The 25,923-nt window shown below is 39.0% G+C and overlaps 1 protein-coding gene across 1 annotated transcript in view; it reads left to right on the top strand.

The window, feature by feature from the left end:
• The window catches only part of DNAH5 (dynein axonemal heavy chain 5), a 200,866-nt gene that overhangs the window by 145,411 nt on the left and 29,532 nt on the right, over positions 1-25,923 (top strand). Inside the window, exons 60-68 of the mRNA XM_065873626.1 lie at positions 2,399-2,578; positions 5,743-5,880; positions 9,747-9,882; positions 10,466-10,782; positions 11,929-12,084; positions 12,967-13,149; positions 21,178-21,421; positions 22,429-22,543; positions 23,032-23,222. Coding sequence (XP_065729698.1) covers positions 2,399-2,578; positions 5,743-5,880; positions 9,747-9,882; positions 10,466-10,782; positions 11,929-12,084; positions 12,967-13,149; positions 21,178-21,421; positions 22,429-22,543; positions 23,032-23,222 — 1,660 coding nt within the window. The remainder of the gene's footprint in view (positions 1-2,398; positions 2,579-5,742; positions 5,881-9,746; positions 9,883-10,465; positions 10,783-11,928; positions 12,085-12,966; positions 13,150-21,177; positions 21,422-22,428; positions 22,544-23,031; positions 23,223-25,923) is intronic.

Raw genomic sequence — 25,923 nt, 5'->3', positions numbered from 1 at the left:
TTTTGTTCAACACATCTGTGAGATTCTTTCTTATTGTTGCACAGGACAGTATTTCATTTTTTCATTGCTACACAGCTTTCCAGTAGATGAATATGCAATAGTGTGTGACAAATGTTTAACAACTGGTTCTCTGGTGAGAAAAAAGAAAAAGCTCTGATTTGTAGTGTTTGCCAATTTTCATAGTGTAAATATCCCCACAATGGCTGATTTCAAGCTACCAAAATAATGTTGCTGAATGTAGAGTTGGGAAGAGGTACATGGTAGCATGCTGTGATAAGGTAGTCCCACTGGGTGGATACAATAAATGTAAATGACCTCAAAAATGTAGATAGTAAAATGTAGCAAAATAATTAGAAGGTGATGACTTTTGACTATACATTATTTTTGTTCAAAATAACATTTAATTGTAAGTTTTTATAATTTAATTTTAAATAATGGCTGTATTTAACAAGTCTGTAAAATTTCTGAAAATTTAGTAATCGTTTCTCATAGGTTTATATCTACCAGCACCAGCGTGAAATGCTGTAATGTGCTTTAATTTGTTTGTCCTTGTACTGTTGATGGATTTTTGAGACGTTACTAGTTTTGGGCTATTATAAATAAAGCTATTAGGAATATTGGTCATTTAGTGGGCATGTTTTCATTTCTATTGGCTCTATACTCAGGAGTGGAATTTCTGGGTCTTAGGTTATACATTTAATCAGCCTTAGTAGATAGTGCCAAAGAGGTTTCAAAAATTGTTGTATCAGTTTACATACCCGCAAGCAGTGTATAAGTTGCTCCATGTCTTAACCATTTTCTACTTTTAGCTATTCTGATGGGTTTGTTGTGTTGTCTTATTATTGTGGATGACACTAATAAGACATTTTGCATTTCTCTGCTGACAAATGATGCTGAAAATCTTTTCATCCGTTTATGAGCCCTTTGGGAACTCTTTGGTTAAGTGCCTGTACCTTTAAATGTACAGATCTCCTGTACATGTAAATTTTTTATTATTTTGTAGAATTTATATATAAAATATGGGTAATTTGTCATTTATATGTTTGCAAATGTCTTCTCCCACTTTCTGCCTTAGTTGTTCATTCCATTAATGGTGTCTTTTGATAAGGAGATATTCTTAAGTTTAGTATAGTCCAATTTATCAATATTTTCCTTACAGTACTTTCTGTGTTCTGTTTAGGAAATCTTTGTCCATCTCTAAGGCAGAATAAATGCTTCTGTGTTTTCTTCTGGCAGTTATATTGTTTTATCTTTAATATTTAGATCTTGAGACAACTAACTGGGAATACCCATCCTCCATCCATAACCCAAGCAGTAACTTCAGCACTGCCTTTCATTCAGTTTTTAATTTATCATTGCCCAAGTGGCTGCTATGGCCAGAGCATCTTGTGAGGTGCCTTACAGCAGCTATAACACCAAATAGCTTCTGAAACCAGACTCACTTCAGATAATTAAAATATAAGCCTCTGTGATGTAAGGGCCACCATGAAGGAATAACATGCTATTTGATTGGATAGGAGGTAGTGATTAATCAGACTGAGCGTGTGGAATGGCAGTGATCCTTGGGTGGGGGGGAGCTTAAAAAGCGTCCACTGAAAAATGTGCAGTGGAACTGCACTTGCCTTATGTACCTGGTGCAAAGCCACTGCTCTTGGAAGCAACCATGCTATTTGCCTTTTGTCACCACCATCCTTCTGTTGTTCCCAGATATTCTTCTGGCTTCACTATTTTTCAAGTCTCATAAAAGAAACTTGCATTTAACGAGGTCTGGATGAAAGTATGTTTTGCTCTGTGTTATGTATGTTCTGTGAAGGCTTATTTCTCTGAATTATTTAGGTGCTAAATTTCTTTCTACTTGGAAAATATTTAATTATCCTCGGTTAGATGATCAAACACCACTTTTCAAAGATCCAATTTCATTGTTTGGCCAGTCTTCTCTCTTAATATAAGAAGGCTCTCATAATCAATTTCTGCTACTATTTTAAAATTTTATCCCTCCAGAAAAGAACAATTATCTCATAATCTTGATAGTTCTATGATTAAAAGTTAATTCATCACCCTGAAGGCCTAATGTCCAAATTATTTTCTTCACATTTCAGGTGAGTTTAATAGAACCTCCCTCTGAATGCATTAAGCATTTGGTTGCTGCTAAATATTTATGTCTAAATATATATGCTTTACATTTTTATATACAATGCTAAATATATGTACCATTTCGTATGTCTAAATATGTATGATTTTTGCCTAATAACCTGAAATATCAACAAAATATGATATCATTCATTCATTCTTGGTTTTAACAGTTTTTTTAACTGTTTCAGTGGCATTGTGAGCACAATGTGATTATGATTTCATGGAAAGAGGTATTTTGACTTTATTTTACTCCATTCTTCCATAGCAATTCCCCAAAGACACAATCAATGAAGAAGTGATAGAATTTTTGAATCCTTACTTTGAGATGGCAGACTACAACATCGAAACTGCTAAACGTGTATGTGGGAATGTAGCGGGGCTTTGTTCCTGGACCAAGGCCATGGCTTCCTTCTTTTCTATAAACAGAGAAGTGTTGCCCCTGAAGGTAAGCCTCCTCGGTGGAACTGCAGGACATGTGCCGGCAGGGGGGTCTTTGAGTCAACTGGGCTTGTCTTTCATGCAACACAGAAGCCTCAGGTTTTATTGTGCCCAAGTCCACGGGGAGAGCTAGTGATAGACAGGCCGAGCATAGGATGTTTCTTTCTTCTCTGTAATCCAACTCCAATTGGTATTGTCTGAGCCTTAAGCATGGACTCTCTACAAGGGTACTAAGTCCATTGTGGGTTGCTGGACACTTTTTTCCCCCACAATGTCAACTTGGAAAAAAGAAACACAGGATCCTAGCATAGGATCCACCAACAATGTCCAAGATCTCCTGCCAGGAACTCAGGTGAATGAGGCAGGGTGGACACAGTCACTGGTGTCTGGTCTTGGCTGCAGGGACAACATAGTATTTATTCCCTCTCCCTCTCTTGTCCCTCAGGAAAGAAACTGAATATCATCCTTTATTTAAAATGATTTGAGAGCATACCAGTGTTTCCCTTTGAGTAATTGCATTTCTCAGCTTCATTTGTCCACATCCCCCCAACATTCAGTGACACTCAGTCTTTAGCAGATGGAGAGGCAAGTACCTGCCTTGAAAATGAAATACTGATGCCTCAGAACTCATACGTTATGGCTTTGTTGATTACTTTGCTTTCTGTAAGTCTGATCTTACTCAACCATCAACTAAAATCCACGTACACTTATAAACTACCCAAGGAACTTAATAATCACGCTAAAAATAATCAAGAATGAAAAGAACATAGGGATCCAGTTGCAAGTCCCATTTTATTTTCTCATTGTTCCCATATCAGGGCCATGTATTCAGTGGTGGAGGCCCTTGGGGTCCCAGGGCAACTTAAAAGAGAAGGGATTCTTTTGGCTTAGAGATTTTTAGAGCAAATAGTTGATGTCATGCTGTTGGGCATTGTGGATTTGGGAACCAATGAAGACTCCAACATAGCTCACAATCGGACATTCTGATATTGACTGAATTATAACAACCATATCCAGTGAAAAGTACCGGGCATCCTTTGCAAATATTTCCAGTGGGTAAACATACATAAGTGTCTTTAAGGGAATTACAGTCGAATTCACAACGGGGAGTTTTTATTTTGTTGTAGTTACTTTAAATAAAATAAGCTGAAACCAGTACAAAATAATGGATGCTCTGAACAAGCCTTACATAAGAACGATGACATCTCCTCCCTTACATTCTGTACGTTTCAGGCTCCACCCAGTCCCAGGACAACATAGGTCCTACAGTAGGAAGTGAAGGGAACACAGTCAGGAGGGGGGACCTTTTACTTGTGCCTGGAACCTATGCTTCTCTTCTGAGAAGCCTGTTCTGGGAGTGCCCCCTATGTCCTTAGGAGCATCCAGCATCTGGGAGTCTTCAGTTTGTCAGGTCTCTCCTAATTGCCATTGTCAGAAAAATAAATGTAGTTATGTAGATGCTACACATTCACTGCTTAGAGGGAAGTAGAAGACAAAGAAAGGGCAGGTTATCATCGGCAGCTCTGCTCAATATATTAAGAAATACAGACCAAGAGCTCGAACTTCACTTATTCCTGGAGGGGCTTCACTTGCGAACTCCTGCTTCCCAAGTAAAGAGAGTTTGAGGACACTCCTTAAACTCCTGTGGGAACCTCTTCACCACTAATTAGTGAAGGAGACTCTTTCATCTTATAATTCCTATAGACGGGCCAAGTGACTTCTAGTAGTGAGTAAACTTAAACAAATTTAATTATAAGGGTAGCAATTTAGATTCTATTCAATTTCATTCATATGAGATTTCTCCTTGGACACTTTGAAAACCAGTTAATGTTAGTTTACATAAGCAAAACATAACAATAGTAGAGTCTTAAAAATTGAACACAGATAATAAAAATAATAATATCTATTGTATTATTTAATCAAACTCTTGTTATATGCCAGGTCCCAGACTTGGGTTTTTACATATGTTATTTTATGTAATACACACACACACACACACACACACACACACACACACACACACACACACTCACAAATCCTAGGAGGTAGTTTTTTAATATCTTAATGGAGAAACTGAGGCTTGCAGAGTTTAAGTAATCTTAATAGAGTCCTATGGCTTCTAAGGTGAGCAGCTGGATTTGAAAGATTTTATACCCTTTGAATAGTAGCTTTTGAGAGTTTCATTTAAAAAAAATTCATATTATTATTATTTTTATTGGAGTATAATTGCTTTACAATGTTGTGTTAGCTTCTCCTGTAGCATGGAGTGAATAAGCTATATGTATATATATATATCCCTCTCCCTCTTGAGTAAAGTCCTAGAAAATATTCAAGATCTTTGGGGCTGCAATAGTTTGACATTAGTGGGTTACTTTAGTAAGACTTAAAGGGAGAACATTGATTTCAATTTTTTTTTTAATTCCTGACAGCATGGACTATTTTCTACACCTCATCTTTTTCCAATATTGCTTTTGATTATGTCTTTTGAGTCTTTTTTTAGTAGCTTCCTAAAAGCAAATATTATTATTTGGTCACAGCTCAAGTATCTGTTCTTTTCTGGATGGCAAGCAATACATGCAAATGACAGGCATGCTATCAAGTCCATCACCACCCATAAAGCCTAGATCTTTATATTCAGTGGTTAATCATGTTTCATCCTTTGTCTTGTTTTAACATCCACATTAACAGTGATGAGCCCTGCTAGGCAGATGGTTCTAAATATTCAGATTTTTTTTTCTACAACTCAATATTAAAATGTTCTGTGATTTGCCTATATACATTTAATATTACAATGTTTTGATTTAGGGATTGGCAAACTATGGTCCACAGGCCAAATCTAACCCACCACCTGTATTTGTATGGCTCGTGAAATTTTAAATTAAGTACCTGAGCAATAGTCTTGATTTTGCCTCTTGGCCCCAAAAGCCTAAAATATTTACTATCCGGCACTTTACGGAAAAAAATTGCTGACTCTCTTCTAATGAATTATAATTTTCTGCCTACAGACATGTCAAGTTCACATTAAGGTTTGTTCCTCACCATGCAATTTGAGAGGAGTCTAGGGGTGGATCAAAGAACAGGTGTAACACGTGTCTGCTGAGCTCTCAGACTCCGACATGCTGGGTGTTCGGTTTGCTGCCCATCTCTTCACCCTGTGTGTGTCCCCTGCAGGCCAACCTGGTGGTGCAGGAGAATCGCTACGTGTTGGCCATGCAGGATCTGCAGAAGGCCCAGGCTGAGCTGGACGACAGGCAAGCCGAGCTGGATGTGGTGCAGGCCGAGTATGAACAGGCCATGACCGAAAAGCAGGTCACTGTCTTCTTGCCGTAGGGGTTTGGGGCGGGTGGTGACGTCACAGGCCCTCCTGGCTGTGGTCAGCCCTTCATTCCTCTCCTGCTTTCTCTCTCCAAGGGTTTGGTTTCCAGCAGGGATTCATTAATTGATATACAATACAATACACATATACATACGTACACACACAGCACATACTCCCTCGCTAAGCCCTGGAGTTTGTTTCTAACGGACACCGAGAGGACCTTTGGTGAGAGGTCAGGATATTCAGCCAAAACAGAAGTTACTGCTGGAAGACGCATGTTCTGAGTTTCCTTATTAACGGTGAGGATAACAGCATCCTGTGCAGCATTTTTAACATATTTTTCAAATCACGTCCTCCCACTTTATCTCATTTAATATTTGAAAGAATCTTTCAAGGTAGGCAGGGTAGATATTTTTATTTTACTCTCATTTTAAAGAAGGGAACTTAGGCCCAGAGAGGACAAGAGGAGGGCTCCCGGTCATGGGCATTGGTCACAGGGCTGGATTAGACCTTGATCTTCTGATGTCTACTCGGGTCTTTCTGCTGGACCAACGTGCCTGACCACGTGGCTGTGTCCCAGTGACAATGACCACCTACAGCCTTCTCAACCTATGCATGTTTGTAGCTTTAGCACATTTCAGAATCAAGGCTCGTATATTTCCTCTCCACTGGGCAGCAAGCTCTTTAGTTGATTTATACTCATTCCGGCTCCACTGGGGCCTCCTTCCTTCTGGTAATAGAGGCAGATTTAACATAAACCTAATGTAGCTTCAGTTTTCTGGCCCCTCACTTGCACAGGCCCCATGAATGCTGGGGTGACTGGGAGTTGTAGAGAGTTCTGTGGGGAGGGGAAACCAGATTATGATTGACAAGCATTTGTGTGTAAGCATTCAGATAAAATTCCTGGAGATCCCAGAGGAAAGGTACCTGAATTTCTCAATTATCAGGACTTTGTAGTGATTTCTTTCCCCAATTCTCATGACATGTTCACTTTGGTATATTGTATTTGTAAAAATTCTTTAATGATTTTTTTAAAGTGGTCCCCAGCTTAGATAAGTATCTGGCCTCACAAAATCTGTGTCTGCCTCTGAGAAAACCTGTGCTTGATAAATAAGAGCTAGATTCTCTCTGTTCTTTCCTCGATGATTATACGGAGCCCACCTCTGCCTCTTCTCAGCCCTCACTCGGCCGGATTGAGATTCCTGCTCTGTTAGTCTGTTCCCTTATAGGGGTCCCAATGAGGGAATTTAGATAAACATTTCAGTTTCACTATATGCAAGATGTATGGTATTTCCTCTTAAAGATAAGTCTTCTGAAAACAACATAAGAGCTTGTCAGAAATTTTAGAGAAGTAATTATGTGGCATATATATGGGTTTGTTATTTATGTTCTATGTAATTTACTACCATAATATGAAGAGAAAATTAACTTTACAATTTGAGCATCTACTTTAGAAACTGAGGAAGACACGTTAATTTCTACCATTTAGACACTCACTTATATGAGGAAGCACTACTACATACCGTAAAATTATTTTTACAGCCTCATTTTATTATGGTTCAGTTTGAACAATTTTGCATTAGTTCGCTCAATAAGCTTTTTTGTTTCTGAATATCCACTATTTTTTAGGTAAGCAATTATAAGGACCACATAAGAATGGCTACTATAAAGGTGTGGCTCTAACTTTAAAACTTGGATCTCAACAAATGTCAAATGTTTTTCATGAAGAAAACAAAATCTGGCTGTGTGCCCACCTGCTCCCAACATGTTGGAGTGAACTTGACCTTTAGTCATTGTGTTGCTCCTTCTTTCTCCATGGGGCTCCATGAAGAGTCCAGGGAGTTACAGACTACAGGGGCCAGGGGAGGGCTCTCAAGTCTACAGCTCATGGTCACCACTGGCAACCTCACCACCAGGTCTGTGCAGTCCCTGGAGGGGTGTGTGTCCTGCTGCTCTGTGCACAGGGCAGTCAGTGCCTTTGCAGAGGGTCCGCTTCCACAGGGCCTCTGGGCGGCTAGTCAGACTCTGGGGCAGTAGGAGAGAGAGGGCCGGGGGCACTACCCACGGAACGCAAGGAATTCTGCACACTCCCCTAGCCAGGCTTGGAGGGAAAACCTGCTTTTCAGTCCTGTGTGCTCATTTGCTTCTCTCCCATCCTCCATTTCCCAATCCCCTAAAGGAGCCTGGGTTTCCAGAAAGCAACAGCCAGGAGGGGAGGGGTTGGCCATTTTTTATTTGGCCACATGGCAGTGGGGATGGGGAACTTAGGGAGGATAACTTATTAAAAATATCTGTCATGTGAAAAGTTTGTTTTAAAGGTAGGCAGAAATAAATGACGTCATATTATACCTCCAGCTGACACCTTTCTTCTTGGGGAGAAACAAACAAACAAATATGGATGGTCGATGTGTGGGTACACCTCTCAGCTGGGATTTTGGGTTTTCTCCATTAACTCTAGCGGGAAGGAAAACAGAGCAGACTAGAACAAACTGGAACAAATATCTTGCTTCTGAAAAACACTGTATCGTGTTATTATTACAACAGCAATTCATGTTCCTTATAGAAAATACACATAGGTAACCCTGGAGATGAAGCCTAAAAATATTTTACTCTTTATCATTTCATATCTGCACGTATGCCTGATTTACATATATTTAAAATCCATGTAAAATTGTAGCAGATAATTGAGTACATACTGCTTTATAAATTGAATTTTTAGCTAATGACTGTTTTTCTTTAACTTAATGATTATTTTTCTTAATGATTATATTTTTAATGGCTTCAGAGCATTCTTGTTCACAATATACCATAATCTATGTAAATTATCCTCTATTGTTAGACATTTAGCGTATATATGCCATATGTACATTATATAAATATATATAAATATTATGCATGAACTTCCAGTGACTGGTCACATAGCTAAATCTTTAGCCATATCCATTATTGTACCATAAGTATACATTTTTACAAATAGAATTAGCAGCTGTCTTTTCAACATAGAGAAATAGAACCATTTGTTTTTTGTTTTTTGTTTGCGGTACGCGGGCCTCTCACTGCTGTGGCCTCTCCCGTTGCGGAGCACAGGCTCCGGACGCGCAGGCTCAGCGGCCATGGCCCACGGGCCCAGCTGCTCTACGGCACGTGGGATCCTCCCAGACCGGGGCACGAACCCATGTCCCCTGTATCGGCAGGCGGACTCTCAACCACTGCACCACCTGGGAAGCCCCTGGAGCCATTTGTTTTTAAGAACAAAGCCCTGAGTGGCAATAGTGTGTGGAAGTCCGGTTAAAGGTCTTTTACTGACACAAGAGCAGCAGGGAGGGACCTACTAAGTCAGTGTGGCCGGAATTTGTGAATGAGCTTCAGGACCCCACAACCTGAAGATAATCTAAAGTTTCACCTAAAGTAAAAGGAGATGTGCAGTTAGGCAAAGCAGTAATGATGCTAGAACTTCAACACGAGAAATATTCCTCATTTTTAAGTAGGGATATGTATTTCTTTACATTTTGTTGTGCTATGTGATATTAGCATGTATGTTGATATTTCTAATTTTTTGATACGAAAATCATAAATGATGCAAATCTCCATTATTTCTCAGTTTATTAACATCTGGGGAGGGTTTGCCCATTGACTCAGGGTCCCTCCTGAGGAATCCATCTATGTTCCATAGATAGGGCTTAAGACACAGGCTGGGCTGAGACAGACCCACAGAAATGGAATCTAACGCTTCCTCTGGAATAAGTGGCTCACGTATCTCAGAAAGGAAGGTAACATATGATGTTTTAAAATTATGTTTTTGAGCTCCAGGATATATTTATCTGAACAAAGGTTTTCTTCTGGTTCTGTCTGTTTTTAGACCTTGCTTGAAGATGCAGAGAGGTGCAGACATAAAATGCAGACCGCTTCCGCGCTGATCGGGGGACTGGCAGGGGAAAAAGAAAGATGGACAGAGCAAAGCAAGGAGTTTCCTGCACAAACTAAAAGACTTGTAGGTGTGTAATTCCTTTATTAATGAGATTACGTGTTGACTGTGATAGGGAGTGAGCAAATTTAAGCTTTAATCAGAATACCCATCAGTGCTCTATTACTTCAAATTCCTCTGCGTGTGTGTGTGTGTGTGTGTGTGTGTGTGTGTGTGTGTCCAGCTGTTTCAAAAGGATGAATATTGGTCTGGCATTTAGGCAACGCTTATTAGATTTCAACCTCTTATTATGAGGTCATTTTTGAATTCTCCCACGAGTGAATGACCATATCGATCAAGGTCACTTAGAATGGAGGCTCTGTCTTCTGAGGTTTTGGTGTATCTCTTAAACTCAGAAATCATCCTCTCATATCCAGCAAGAGTCAACATAACCTGGTGCTTGACTACTAGCAGCTATTACTTGGTGGACCATGTGGACTCTTTAACAATGAACTAAGCTACTGCTATTCACAAGACACAGCAACTTGTGGTTACAATTTGGTTTCTGAAGTTTAGTTTGAAAGAATGGTTGTCTTTGTTTTCATTTCTAACGTTCTGCAGAATTACAGGGCTGATCACAGAGTATTTCAGTGATGTTTCGTTTTCCGTTTTAGGGGATGTGTTGTTGGCTACAGCTTTCCTATCTTATTCTGGTCCGTTTAACCAAGAATTTCGCAATCTGCTGTTAAATGACTGGCAGAAGGAAATGAAAGCCCGGAAAATTCCATTTGGAGACGATCTAAATCTCAATGAGATGTTGATTGATGCTTCTACCATTAGTGAATGGAACCTCCAAGGCCTGCCAAACGATGACCTGTCCATTCAGAATGGAATTATTGTCACAAAGGCATCTCGCTACCCTTTGTTAATAGATCCACAGACTCAAGGGAAGATCTGGGTTAAAAATAAAGAAAACCAAAATGAACTCCAGGTAATCTGGGTTTGAGTCTATTTATGCTACTAATCAATTTTAGTGCCCCAGATCAACAAGTATCTGAGAATAAAGAAATATTTCATATTTAGAAATAGTTTTATTATTAATATTTAGATATTAGTATTGAGAAATGATTTCTAAAAATTGCGTTATTTGCATTCTTGTTGATCTCTCCAATGCCGTCTTTCAAAGGTTTCAGACTCCCTTCTGTTAGGGCCTAGGGCCCTCATTCATAAACAGAGCAGGGTGGAGCTATATCACACTAAGTGGACAGCACTTTATAAAGACACTTCATAATTATTCCATGATTATTTGTCACAAATATGGTGGTGGTGAGGAAAAGGCAACATTGCCATACAACCTTTACTTGCTTGTCAGTAAAAGGGAATGATACAGTCAAATGCTCTGGAGCCTCCTTAAAAAACTAAAAATAGAGCTACCATATGATCCTGCAATCCCACTCCTGGGCATATATCTGGAGAAAACCATAATTCAAAAAGGTACATGCACCCCAATGTTCATTGCAGCACTGTTTACAATAGCTCAGACATGGAAGCAACCTAAATGGCCATCAACAGAGGAATGGATAAAGAAGATGTATATTTAAACAGTGGAATATTACTCGGCCATAAAAAAGAATGAAATAATGCTATTTGCAGCAACATGGCTGGACCTAGGGATTATCATACAAAGTGAAGTAAGCCAGACAGAGAAAGACAAATATCATATGACATCACTTATATGTGGAATGTAAAAAAAAAATCATACAAATGAAGTTATATACAAAACAGAAACAGGCCCACAGACATAGAAAACAAACTTATGGTTACCAAAGGGGAAAAGTGGGGGAGATGGATAAATTAGTTTAGGATTGACATAAACCCACTACTGTATATAAAATAGATAAGCAACAAGGACCTACTGTAGAGCACAGGTGAGTATGCTCAACATTTTGTAATAACCTATAAGAGAAAAGAATCTGAAAAAAATTATGTATAACTGAATCACTGTGCTGTACACCTGAAACTAACACAACATTGTAAATCAACTATACTTCAATTTAAAAAAGTAAATAAGGGATTGATGGTTTGCTAAGGTGAAGAATGGAAACAGTTTAGAGCAGCATTTCGATCTTGTTTCTAGATCACATCTCTAAATCACAAGTACTTCAGAAACCACCTAGAGGACAGTCTTTCTCTTGGAAGGCCCTTGCTTATCGAAGATGTTGCAGAGGAACTAGATCCAGCCCTGGATAATGTTTTGGAGAGAAACTTCATTAAGACCGGGTCTACCTTTAAGGTAGGCTAAACCTATAGACGACGATGTGCAGAATAATTACCATGAGACCAGGTAAATGTGACATAGGTGACAGTTTCTCAATAGGCAGAAGTTCAAATTTGAGGCATTTGCTTTTCTCTTCTACGCTTCCTGAGTTGGGATCAAGAGGAATATCTACTTCACTTGTATAATAAAGTCCGACTCCATTGTGTTGTTTGACTTTGGACAGTTTTCAAGCCCTGTCGTGACCCTCTCCCCTTCCATCCCCAATGTGGGCAAGCTGATAAGAAAACGTGGGTCCACTCTCCTTTGGCACTGGTGGGAAGTTCAAATCATGCAGCTCTCATGACCATGTCTGGGAAACTTCATCCCAGCCCCATTGGGTAACCACCATAAAGCTCTAAAACAGCTTCCCCTCCCTACTCTCTCAAGTGAGGTTTTTTTTGGACCTGTTTGGGAGCTACCCTAATATTTCCAGAAAGTCTCATGTGAATAATAATAATAAACATTTTCATATCTTTTTGTTACATGAGTGACATCATCAGTCTTGACTTCTGAACCAAATTTTGGGTGGGGAACCCATCTCACTTCGGCAGTATGATCACAACAATTTTGGTGATAAATTCTCTATATATTGTATGGTGTATATTGAATTAACTTCCTTCCTCCCCCCCTTCCTTCCCTCCCTCCCTCCCTCCCTTCCTTCCTCTCTTATTTCCATCCTTCTTTCCTTTCATCCTAGTGGCTTAAAGCCCTGTGAATGCCTAATGACCATTTCTTTTTTAGTATACAGATGATCTCTAGGTACACAGCTGTTAAAAGCAATACTGGATCCTATACAAAAAGCACACAGCAAGGTGTATCTCTGTTTTATTACTTTTAACTTTCTTTTTTATAAAAAAGGTGAAGGTCGGTGACAAAGAGGTAGATGTGATGGATGGCTTCAGACTCTACATTACCACCAAGCTGCCCAATCCAGCCTACACCCCTGAAATAAGTGCGCGGACCTCCATCATCGACTTCACTGTCACCATGAAAGGTCTAGAAGATCAGTTACTGGGGAGAGTCATTCTCACAGAGAAGCAGGTGAGTGAAGTATGGCCCTACCGCTTTCTGCATTATGTTGCGATTTTTTTCATTGACAAAAATGATATGATGAAAGTTGTAATAGGATCGAGTCCCCTCCTTTAATTCCTATGTTTCTTCCATTATTAATTTCCAAGTGTCTTCAATAACTACTAACCAATTATCTACCCAGTATGTTGCATCTGTATCGCATAAATCATATAGATCATCAGTTGATTTTATATAGGGGACTGGTGTAACTATGAGACTGCCAGTCTCAGCATCATTGTTCTGGATTTATATTACTTTATTTTTCTGAAGTTTGTTCTATTATTAATTCTAGTCACCTGTTGATTTTTAGCTTTCTAGTACACATCTAGATTTTCTTTCATTCGATTCATTATTATGCTTTTGGAATATAAAATTAAAACGTTTTACTCAGATAACGTGACATGGCCAATTCTTATTTGTTATCCAAGAGAGCTCTGTGTATGTTGTGAGAAGATAGAAGTTGATGACACTAGGTTTCACTGTGCACTTTCTGAGGGCTACCGGATTCATTATGCTCTAAGCATAACTCCATATCTGTTTTCTCTCAATGAAAAATGGCCAATAATTTATAACTTCTGTGTTCTGAGTCACCATTTTCTCCGGGGAACATCTGAGCCTTAAGGAAAGAAATCTGGAGGATTTTAATAGGACTGCTTTGGTGAAACTGCGTGAACTCTGAAAGTTGCTATTGATTTTTTTCCTGAGTCCGATGGCAATGTGGAGTTTGGTTTACTTTATACCTCCCTTCTACACTGACCTAAAGAGTTATTTAGGTTAAATCTATTGGCAAAACCTTTGAAATCTGTCCCTCCCATTCTTTTTACCTTTTCTGTATGTCGTACCGTGCTTGGCCTTCTGAGCCCTTCCTTATGTTTATCTCTTTCTCTCTCTCTCTTCCCCTCTTCCTTTTTTATGAATCTTCTCTGTTTACTTTTTAATTTGTTGTATGTAAATCATAGAGTTATACGGTTGGAAATTGCATTAAAAGCCTTTAATCCAACTTCATAAATTCACATGGTTGGTGACCTCAGTATGGCAGGAACCGATGCTAGCATTCCTACCACAGACTGGCTGAAGAAATAACATCCTTCCAAATATCTACTTGTTTATTTTTGAAATCTCAGTAGAGGTGATTGAGGAAGTTTAGCGCTGCCACACCCTTATTTCAGGAAGGACAGGGGTTCTTATCAACAGCATATCTGTGGAGCCGGGGCATCCCTGAGAGTCTTCGGGCAGTATCCATTGCCCGTATTGTAGGCTCTGATTTCACCTGTAGTGCTGGCTTCAGGTAGATAAGGGGCTTTCATAGCACTTTGAATAATATCCTTGTCCTCGGCTTTCTTACAATTCAGCTGAGATGAATACAGTCTCCTTGGAAAAAAATAATTTGGCTTCCCAGATTTTTGGTTGCCACAAAACACAGCAACAACTCCAGGACTGAGCTGTAATTGTTGCAGCAGAGTTTTAAGATGAAGTATGGGGCACTTGAAGCTCACTGGAAGATTTTGAACAGCCTTGAAAAGCCAGTATGGATCCCAGGCCAGGCTTTTTCTTACTTCCTGGGAAAGTTGGGTGCCTTCAGACATTATTCTCTTACCATCATCTCATTATCAGAATTTGTCACAGGCTCAAAGGAAATGATTCTCACAAAAGTGTGGTCAGAGTGACGTGACACTCATTCTGTTCTAATAGTCATTTTACCCTGAACCACGTTAGAATACAACACGTAATCTGTATTTTTTTTTGTCTCTAAAGCAAAGTGAGCTGCTAGACTTATTTGTGATGGATTTTAAGCAGCCTCCTTTCTGCCAGCAGCTTTTCCTTTTGCAGCATCTTTTCTGCCCACCCTGCTCCTGAATTTGCTCACTTTGCTGAATCTTTTCAGCCTGGGTGGTGGCAAGTGGGTCTGAGTTGGTCTCTGGTGCTTTCAGGGCATTTTTTTTTTATCATCTAGTGACTCAGTTGAAAAGAGCCTATGTCTGTGCCTATGGATACAGATCTAAAACGTTAAGTCCAAATTGTTTCTTTGACTTCAGTGACCTGGAAGTCTCTCTTACTATGATCACATCTTGGGTGATGGTAAAAATATCAATATGAAATGTTTTTGGGCCAAGGGGAGTGGCTCTTGAAAGCTAGGAAGATCCCACAGATAGGAAGTTGATGTTGGAAAGCATCTAAGAAATTCCCTAAATGTAGGGAGCATTGAAACAAATGGTGAACATCTTCAGTCAGGATGAGTTATGCCTTCACTGGTCTGTTGATTCTTCTTGTGAAAGGCAGCTTGGAAGAGTAACTTAGGATACAAGGGAAAGGCTACTCTTAGTTCTTTGAGTCCATAAATTCACCAGCCGTCCAGTGTTCTGGGAATACAGGCAGTGAGGAACCTTATTATCATGCAGGATCTGGTCTCATGAATGCTCAGCTGTACAGCCTGAGCAGGTTTGTTTGTTTAAGAGACAAAGGGAAACCTCAGGGCCTATGAAAGCAAGGAAGGCAGATTTTTAACTGACTTTATACTTTTCTGTGTGCTTCAAGGCAGTCTTTTCAAATGCATGGGCTGTTCAAGTTCACATCAAGGTCATATTCAATTGTTCACCTGATGTACCTGTGAGTATATTTAGATGGCCTGCTGTTGTCATCAGAAGGTGATGTATCAAGACCATTTTAAATAGGCAGCAAACCAGTAGTCCTCCAGAAACTTTCCTTTAAAGAAACCTGGTCTCTTCGGGTCACCCTCACCTTGATCCTAGAGAATAAGAAAGAATCTCAAAGAGAACTATGTACTATTTAGGAGAAAAACATTAATATCAATTAACAGCTTCTACTAGCCGCACAATACAAAGCCTCAAGTGTCATCCTTGTTCAGAATTCCGGATGAGCAAACAGGTGTATGATTTATTTCTTTTGGAGCTGGAAGGTCCTAAACTTGGTGGAACTGACATGGGAAATAACTTAATAAAGACACTAAATAGACATTGTTATCACCATTGTTATTGGTGGTGGAGAAAAAATAAATCTGTTTCTGAGTTCAGTTGTTTAATCTTTCATTTTAATTACCAGTGCAAGGTACAGAGAGAAAGAAACTTTGGGAATAAAGCCTGGGTGATATGTTAAAAATGAGAACGGTGGAAGGCTGTCATCTATTTCCTTTTATTGATTCCAAAACTTTGGTTATAGTTGAAGTTTACGAACAGAAAGAATTTGAGTTTTCATTTGCATCCTTGTTGAGCCACTTAACTTTTGATCGTGTAATTAATCAATAGCACATTTCATGAAGTTGTACTGAATCACTGATGTACTTTCTTAATCAATTCAGGGATACTTTTCACATTATCACAGTTTATATAAAATTTTTACGTTGTGGTCTTAATGTATAGAATACATAGCACAAATGTGTGTGTGTGTGTGTGTGTGTGTGTGTGTGTGCGCGCGCGCGCGCGCTAAGAGATAATCCCTTTGGTGGGAAAAATGCTAATAGACAAAATTATTTTGATTAATTTTGCCCCTTCGTATTAATTTGTAAAAGAACTGTATTATGGAACTAAAGTTGTAGCTCAACAGAAATATGTTGAAATCTGTCATACAAATGAAAATATGCCTAAAACTTTATCCCATAGGTTTTCCATTTTTAGAACTCAAATGAAAAGCAAATAGCAATTGTTCTATTTTCTTTCAGAGGTATCTTTCTTTGCCCCATAACTATTGTTCTATTCTACTGTTTGGCCACTGGTGTGCTATTTAATGAACAGTTTGCTTTTGGAATTCCAAATATTACTTTAGGTTGTAGTATTTACTTTAGAGTATATTATTTCATCAGTTTCAAACTATGGGGGAAATGTACTCCTTAGCCTTATTTTAATCCTTTGGGAATATAAGCATTTCTTTAAAGGGACAATTTTATTTAATTAATGTTGTTAACAATGACATTAAATTGACCATAATCAACTCGATAATGTTCAAGCTTTTACTTACTGTCTTTAAAATCAGGAAAGGAATAATTTGTACTTTATTGTATGTATTACTAGTAAGTATGTTTATTTTCTTAATAATGATTTTCATAAGCACTGTGGAGGCATAATTTTAGTCTCAATCCTGTAGTTCTCAAGTGGAGATGAGATTGGAAATGTAGGTTGTAACAGGTTTTGCAAACTATGTTGAAAGTTTTGGACCTTTCCAAATAGTAAAGGAAAGGTCTATGACTGGGAGTAGAAAAGGGGGTGATGGCAGAGCAAAAGATCAGTGGGGAGACCAGTTATGGTTAGTGTAGTCCCCCGAGCAGTAATTAAAGCCTGCATTAGGGCAATTGCTATGTAATTGGAAAAAAATGGAGGAAGGCTTATGCAGGAAGGCTCAGTAAGACTTGGTGCAGATTTTGGATTTGATAGCCCATGGTCTCACCTCCAGCAGACATGAAAGCATGCATCCTTGGCATTGTAAGTGCAAGTTTAGAAAGTTCTCCTGTAAAAAAATCCCTTTCAGCTCCTTTATTATGCTTTTACAATGATAGGTGAAATTCTAAAGTGTGATTTATTTTGTACCAACTTATAATTTTACTTTTCAAACTACTCATTTCCAAATAAGTATTACAATGCATCTGAAAAATCCATGCTGGAAACGAATGAAGGGAGGGGATAGAGAGAAGAGACGTCTTCTGAGCAGCTGTCATGATCCAGTCACTGATTTGAGCTTCTTTGCTAATGATATCCTTACAATCACTCTCTGAGCTGTTTTTATGTCCATTTTGCAGATGAAGAAACTGAGGCTTATAGACTTGCATAACATGGCCACGGTCATGCAGTCAATAAGTCCTGGGTGTTAGAATTTAAACATGTCTTCCTGATGTCAAAATGCTCGCTCTTCTCACTGTTTTACTTTCCTTCCCTTACCTGTCTTCATGTGCGGACTTTTATCAGGCTCACCTTTAAGAACTCAGAAACGATAATGAGAGTGTGTAAAATTTAAGAATATGGCAATAAAAATACTTGAATTATTTCCATTTAATTTTATTATCACTTTGTTTCCTAGTGTAACCATATTGTGAGTGCATTTATTATAACTGCCCATGGAAAGGAATTTTATAGTAAACATTGAATGTCACTTGTTTATACTAATTTCTACATTATCTCAAATACAAGATTATTATCTAGGAAATAAATGAATTAAAATGACCAGTAAGGATATTGCCAACAAACACATGAAAGGATGCTCAACATCACTAATCATTAGAGAAATGCAAATCAAAACTACAATGAAGTATCACCTCACACCAGTCAGAATGGCCATTATCAAAAAATCTACAAACAATAAATGCTGGAGAGGGTGTGGAGAAAAGGGAACCCTCTTGCACTGTTGGTGGGAATGTAAATTGATACAGCCACTATGGAGAACTATATGGAGGTTCCTTAAAAACTAAAAGTAGAACTACCATATGACCCAGCAATCCCACTGCTGGGCATATACCCTGAGAAAACCATAATTCAAAAAGAGTCATGGACCCCAATGTTCATTGCAGCACTCTTTACAATAGCCAGGACATGGAAGCAACCTAAGTGTCCATCAACAGATGAATGGATAAAGAAGATGTGGCACATATATACAATGGAATATTACTCAGCCATAAAAAGAAACGAAGTTGAGTTATTTGTAGTTAGGTGGATGGACCTAGAGTCTGTCATACAGAGTGAAGTAAGTCAGGTAGAGAAAAATACTGGATGCTAACACATATATATGGAATCTAAAAGAAAAAAAAATGGTTCTGAAGAACCTAGGGTAGGACAGGAATAAAGATGCAGACGTAGAGAATGGACTTGAGGACATGCAGAGGGGGAAGGGTAAGCTGGGACGAAGTGAGAGAGTGGCATGGACATATATACACTACCAAATGTAAAATAGGTAGCTAGTGGGAAGCAGCTGCATAGCACAGGGAGGTCAGCTCGGTGCTTTGCGTCCACCTAGAGGGGTGGGATAGGGAGGGTGGGAGGGAGACGCAAGAGGGAGGGGATATGGGGATATATGTATATGTATAGCTGATTCACTTTGTTATAAAGCAGAAAGTAACACAGCAATGTAAAGCAATTATACTCCACTAAAGATGTTAAAAAAAAATAAATAAAATGACCAGTAAGGAAGCTTTCAAATGTAACTAAATAACATGTGGAAGCAAAGACAGTAAGAGCAGGTCTTAATTGCATTGCTGTATCTCAAAGAATTAAGAATTGATGCAAGTTTGAGCTTTTGTTTTGCTTAAAGAGGGAATTTTTCTTTTTTCTAGAATGTTCCAGGACCTGACTCACTGTGCTCAGAGCATGAGTTGGGAGCCTGGTAGGGTCCCACCCACCATAACTGTTCAACCAATGGTGATTAACTAGCTAGAACATACAGCAGAGGCCAGTGCTCTTTGCTTTTTGCCTTCGTGCAGTTTTGCTACCATGACCTTTATTTTTAACTTCATGGTTTTTGTTACAAAGGGAGAATTTTCATGTCTGTATTTCTGGCACTACGACATGACTAGATTTTCTGGTACACTAATGTGTTTCAGTTTATCAGTTTGAAAAGGGGTATAGCATTTAATCATTCACCGGGCAATATTGAGAGCCTACTATGTATCGGACATTGTACTAAGAGTTGGAGAATGTATCAATGCACCAAAAAAACCCTTGGAGCATAACTATTAAGTAATTTATATGTTATTAGAACGAAAGTAAATAATCATATAATTAATGAATAGTCCTATTATGTTTTATATGATTTCGTGTGATTCATCACTGCATATAAGTTTAGATTTGTAGTTTTCTCGATAGGGGGTAGAATCTACAAAGCCTGCTGAGCCATATCCAGAATACCTAACTGAGTATTTACCTTTCTGAAGCTGCTCTAGCAGTGTGAGCTTGGTATCACACGCCCAGGTACCCGCACAACTGGAACTGCCGACAGTGCTCTCCTGTTCAAGTCACCTGCATTTAACCCTCGTTTCCCCATATTGTATTTACACTGAAATGTGCGTAACTTTAGTAATGCAGGTAAGCATAGGTACCTTGTCAATGGACACTATATTTAGAAAGCTTTTCAAGCAAACTTGCTAATGCGTATCTTTCTCTTCAAATTTTAAATTCTACTTCCTCATTGTCTTTTCCTCTTTTGAATCTTTTATTAACTTCAAGTTAGAGTCTCTCATGAAACAATTTGACTTTCATGTACAATTTGACTTGGTGCTGGCAGCATCTCCCAGCCTCTGGGTTTCCTGCTGCCCTTGGCTTGTTGAGTGTCATGGCTGTTTCCTCCTTCCCTCACCCTCACCAGCTCCATCTTTTCTTTCTTTCTCTTTCACTGTCTCTCCCTCTCCAAACTACCAAAAGGAAGGAATAGCCAATAAGGGCAATAATCTTCCAAAGCCATTCTCTCCCCAGCTACCCATAAAGGCCTTTTAGGAAGGATTCAGAATGTCCCTTCTCTTGGAGAGGACAGCATCTTTTCTTTTCAGGTCAAGATGATTTTTCAATTTAAATGTACCTGCCATAGCAGCGCAGTTTGCTTGCCTAACTTTTGGACACTTGCTTTTCACAGAGTTGGATACTATTTCAACACACAAGTTGAGAATAATCACATTCAAACAGCAATAGAGCTCTTTTAAACAAGAAACCAAACAGAGGTAAATGTATTTAATCTGAGACGCGTATATTGTCTTCAAATAAATTTCAGTTTCAAAACAGGAGTAAATATGATCACAGAAGTCCCTTAAAAATGAGTTGACTTTAGGAAATAAATAGATGGTAAATAGTTAATACTGGTAATATTTTTAGCACATTTTACATTGTTTGCCACCAATTCTTCTTTCCTCCATTAATTCTCCTCCTCTAATTTTGATGTCCGTATTTCCTGCAGTCAAATACGATAACTACAGTACAGGAACTCGAGAGCAGCCCCATAGGTAAACTTTTTAAGGAATGGCCAAACCATAGGTGTTCATTAAGAAAAAAATATATTTATGCAAATTAACAGGAACTGGAGAAAGAAAGAACTCATCTCGTGGAAGATGTAACTGCAAACAAGAGGAAAATGAAGGAGCTAGAAGATAATTTGCTTTACCGTCTGACCAGTACCCAGGGGTCCCTGGTGGAAGATGAGAGTATCATCCTTGTGTTGAGTAACACAAAAAAGACAGCCGAGGAGGTGACCCAGAAGCTGGAAGTTTCAGCTGAGACAGAAATTCAAATTAACTCAGCCCGGGAGGAATATAGACCTGGTGAGTTTGGTAACGAGAGACATATGTCACAGGAAAATGAAGCGAGAAATGAGAATTAGAGAAATTGAAGTAAGGATGTTATGAAAACAACTATGCAACGTGGGGTGGCCATTTGTGTTGTGTGGCATTTCTTTAAATATTCAGTAAAATTGAGACGAAGAAATTTTATAATGGTGTAAAATTTCTAGGTGCTTATAATTCATGTTATTGGCAAATTCTTTAAGGTTCCTGTGAGCTTATTTTTAAACCAGAAAGTAAAGAGGAGAATTATTAAAGACATCCGACTACAAACTAGTGAAGTCTGAGGAATTTGTGCTGCATTTGTGGGCTGTTCACTAGTTGGTTATCATTTGGTAACAATAAGCCTGTATTTTGTTTGTAGTCCTGTAGAGTTCCCATGAGTCCAGGTAGTTCTCTGGTCTCATGGGAACTCTTCAACCTTATCCACAGATCAGCAAATCAGTGTTGTTCATGGGTTATAAAGGGAACCTGCTAAAAGAGTTCAATCTCCTTTAGTAATTTATCATGCCTTTTGGAAAAATAATTGAAACAGTATCTACTGTTGGAGAGTCAGGAGTGTTCTTTGCGATGCCTTGGCTTACCACCTTGAGGCCAAGTTTAGTCAGGGCTTCCTCATGGAGCTTAAGAATGAGGTCCTTAACAATGCCTACACAGTTTGCTGGATGTTACAATACAATCCATGCTGTCCCACTGTTTGTCTTTTCTACCTATGAAAGAGTGTAATAAAATTTATTTATAAGGAATCTAGAGATTCTAAAACAGAAAGTATCATTTAATGAACCCAAATGGCAGACTACTTGTTCAAAGCTTACAAAGAAGAATTAAATATATATGATGACATTGCTCTAGACTCCCATTGTTGGTAGATAGTCATTACTAAGACGTACAAATAAAACTTGTTTCATTTAGCATTTAGACTGATCTGTGCATGGGTCATTTCTTTTCCTGCGCTTGTAGCAAGTGCATCGTTGCTCTTTGTCTTTTAGTTGCTACTCGGGGCAGCATCCTCTACTTCCTCATCACGGAAATGTGCTTGGTTAGTGAGATGTATCAGACTTCGCTCCGCCAGTTTCTTGGCTTGTTTGACCTTTCCTTGGCCAGGTACGTCTGTACTCAGGAAGCCAAGCTGAATTCTGTATCTGTGGGTTAGAACGGTGACATTACGTTGATAACTTATTTTCCCTTTGCAACTAAGCTGCTTCTTTTTCTTTAAATCTAAGTTGAGTGTAATTACCAGTGTGTTAACAAATCATTCTCATTTGTCATTTTATGCTTAGAGAAAGCTCTACCAACTATTCATCCACTGATCGATTCCTTTGGTTTCCCCAAGTTTCTGTTAAACAAGAAAATTCCCCAGACATTGTTGTGAGTGAAAATACTCCGCAGGTAAAATTGATTCAGACAACATGGAGGATTCTGTTATTTCATGTGGAGAGAGTGCTTGTTATTTTAGATTTAGGAGGCTTACTCTTGATGTGTAAAAAATAAGAATTGGTCCTCCAGAGTTACTTGTTTTCCATTAAAGACGTTGTTTTTAGGGACAATTGAAAAGGGTGGGACAAGGCTGATTTAAATGTTCTCTTCTCCAGGTCTGTCAAGAGCCCAATTATAAGCAAGAGGATCGCTAATATCATTGAGCACATGACCTATGAGGTTTATAAGTACACGGCTCGGGGTTTGTACGAGGGGCACAAATTTCTCTTCACCCTGCTGCTTACCCTAAAGATTGACATGCAGAGGAACCGAGTCAAGCATGAAGAGTTTCTCACCCTTATTAAAGGTCAGTATTAGAATAGAAAGCATTGTGCACAGGTGCAGATGTAGGAATTATAGTGAAGGTCTTGTGCATTTTTCTTTTTAGCAATAACAGTTTCCTTGCATTTCACTGAAGATGGCATTTATGTGAGATTATTTTTAACATTAAAAAATTAACTAATTAATTAATCTTTTTATTTTTGGCTGTGTTGGGTCTTTGTTGCTGTGCACGGGCTTTCTCTAGTTGCGGCGAGCAGGGGCTACTCTTCGTTGTGGTGTGCGGGCTTCTCATTTTGGTGGCTTCTCTTGTTGTGGAGCACAGGCTCTAGGCGTGCGGGCTTCAGTAGTTGTGGCATGCGGGCTCAGTAGTTGTGGTGCACGGGCTCAGTTGCTCCATGGCGTGTGGGATTTTCCTGGACCAGGGATCGAACCCGTGTCCCCTGCATTGACAGGTGGATTCTTAACCACTGCGCCACCAGGGGAGTCTGAGCTATTTTATTTGTTCATTAATTGCGTGAATATTTATTGGGAAACTATTGCATGCCAGGACACAGAATAGGCACTTGAAACATAATAAACAGTAAGTAAATTGTGCAGTGTGTGAGGAGCTAGTAAGCACTATGGAAAAACGGAGAAGGATAAGGGAGTTGGGGAATGTTTAGTATGTGGAGTGGGGAAGGTTTAAAATTTTTAATGGGATATTTAATGGGATCTCTCATTGGGTAGGATTCCTGAGAGATGGACAGGTGGCCAAGACCTGAGGGACCAGGGGATATTGGTCCTGGGGATGTTTAGAGAAAGTGCTGAAGGTTGAGGAGGTGACATCAATGCCTCTAGTGGGAGAGGGCGTCCTATGATGAAGGCAAAGCAAAGCAACCAGGGCGGCTGGAGCAGAGTGGGTGAGGTGACCATGCCACTCATCCCATGGATATTTCCTCTGTATCTATTGTAGCATTGATCACAGACAGGTCCCCTCTGCCATGGAAGGCTGGGAAACACACATTTGCTATCACATTCTTGAATGTCTGGACAAAAAGTATTTAAAGGAACAGTGGAAATGATGCTAGGCTGGAAATGGTTTTATCTACTCTACCTTTTTAAACAAAGGCTTATCTTTAAAGATAAGGCACAACTTTATCTTTGGAGGGGTGGATTTTCATTGACTTCACCTACATGGAGAGTAGATTTGCAGAGGAACTTGAAGAGGATCCCAATGGGGGCAGTAGAGAAGGGCACACATAGGGGTATGTAGGTCAGAGTCATACTTATACATACACAAATGCATATTCATGTTCAACCTATGCTTATGCATCTATAACTATATCTATATCTATGTATCTTATGGTAGCAATAAAGACTTATTTAGTTAGACTTGAAAACTCAGAAATTATGATTTGTGGATGATCTCTCTTTCTCTTTCTCTCTCTTGTTTCTAAACGTTGAACCCTTGACCCTTAGGTTTCTTTTTGTTCCAAGTTTCCTAAATCAGAGCACATGGAAGATGAATGGTCTGGTGAGACATCACCTTAGATGGACATGTAGGTGTAGGAGTTGCCTTCTGCAGTGAGCCCTTTGTATATAAATGATTTCTGGCCTCAGTGACTCTGGTCCTCCAGCTGATGGAGCTTCCTGTGGGAAAGTTGTTCCTGACCCACCCAATTCAGGCGTGAGATGCATTTCCCTATGGAAATGACATTGAACATAGTGTCCAGAAATACTGTAAAGTGTGTTACAGTTTGGCGTGATCGAAGCAAACATGGGATTTAGAGTTGGGAAGACTCTAAGGGAAAATAGTGGCTTTGCCACCTTCTGGATGAGTGGTTTTGATCAGGTTTTTTAAACTTTTCAAGCTTCAGTTGCCTCAGCTATGAAACAAGGATAGTTAAATCTACATAACAGGATTATTGAGAATTCACACAACTTATATAAACCCTGACACATAGAATAGCTCAACAGATGATAGGCATTGTCATATCATCTTTAGTTTTTTAGTTTATTTCGATTAGTCTGAGGTTTGCATAGGTTGGACAGGATTTTGTGGGACTTTGGCATTCAACAGCTATTTCTTGTACTCCTTTAGGACACAGAGTTTCATAAGATTTCCCTTAGTTGTGTTGGTGAAAGCTACCCAATGACATGAACTCTTTCTGTAAGGACTTTAAAATCACTTGTTTGAAAATGTTATTTAGATAGCAACAGTGTTTTGATACTGGTTTTTTAATTTACTCATCTCTAAGATGGGAAAGCATCAGGCTGGATGACTTTCTAAGTCTGCCTTAGTTATGCCACTTCATGATACAAGGTACAACTTGTATAAATCATTGTAAGCATGTTTCACTTTTACAAGGTATAATGATAAAGATTTGAACCTTCTTTCTCCCAAAGCAAGGGTTTGAGGGATGAAGGGACTGGCATAATTCTCAATCACCTTGAGAATTTATTTTGAATTATTCCTATCCCAGCAGTTTATTCATCAAAAGTCCATCTAATCTCATGCCATATTATCCAGGAATATGTTCCCCACTTCCTACCATTACAGCATTCTTTGTTGCCCAAAGTATACTTTTGAGGCAGGCAAGATATTCATGACAGTGTTACCCTCTATTAAACAATGAATAATCTTTGGCTGCAAGGAACACTCTTTTCCATGAAAAACTTCTCCCTAATCCTGTGGTGAATACATTATTCTTTTCAGTTTGTTGGAAAATGGACAGTTTCCATGGAAA

This window comes from Phocoena phocoena, chromosome 3 (genome assembly GCF_963924675.1).
Source record: "Phocoena phocoena chromosome 3, mPhoPho1.1, whole genome shotgun sequence".
Classification (NCBI taxonomy): domain Eukaryota; kingdom Metazoa; phylum Chordata; class Mammalia; order Artiodactyla; family Phocoenidae; genus Phocoena; species Phocoena phocoena.
This window is presented reverse-complemented; position numbering and strand designations above follow the sequence as displayed.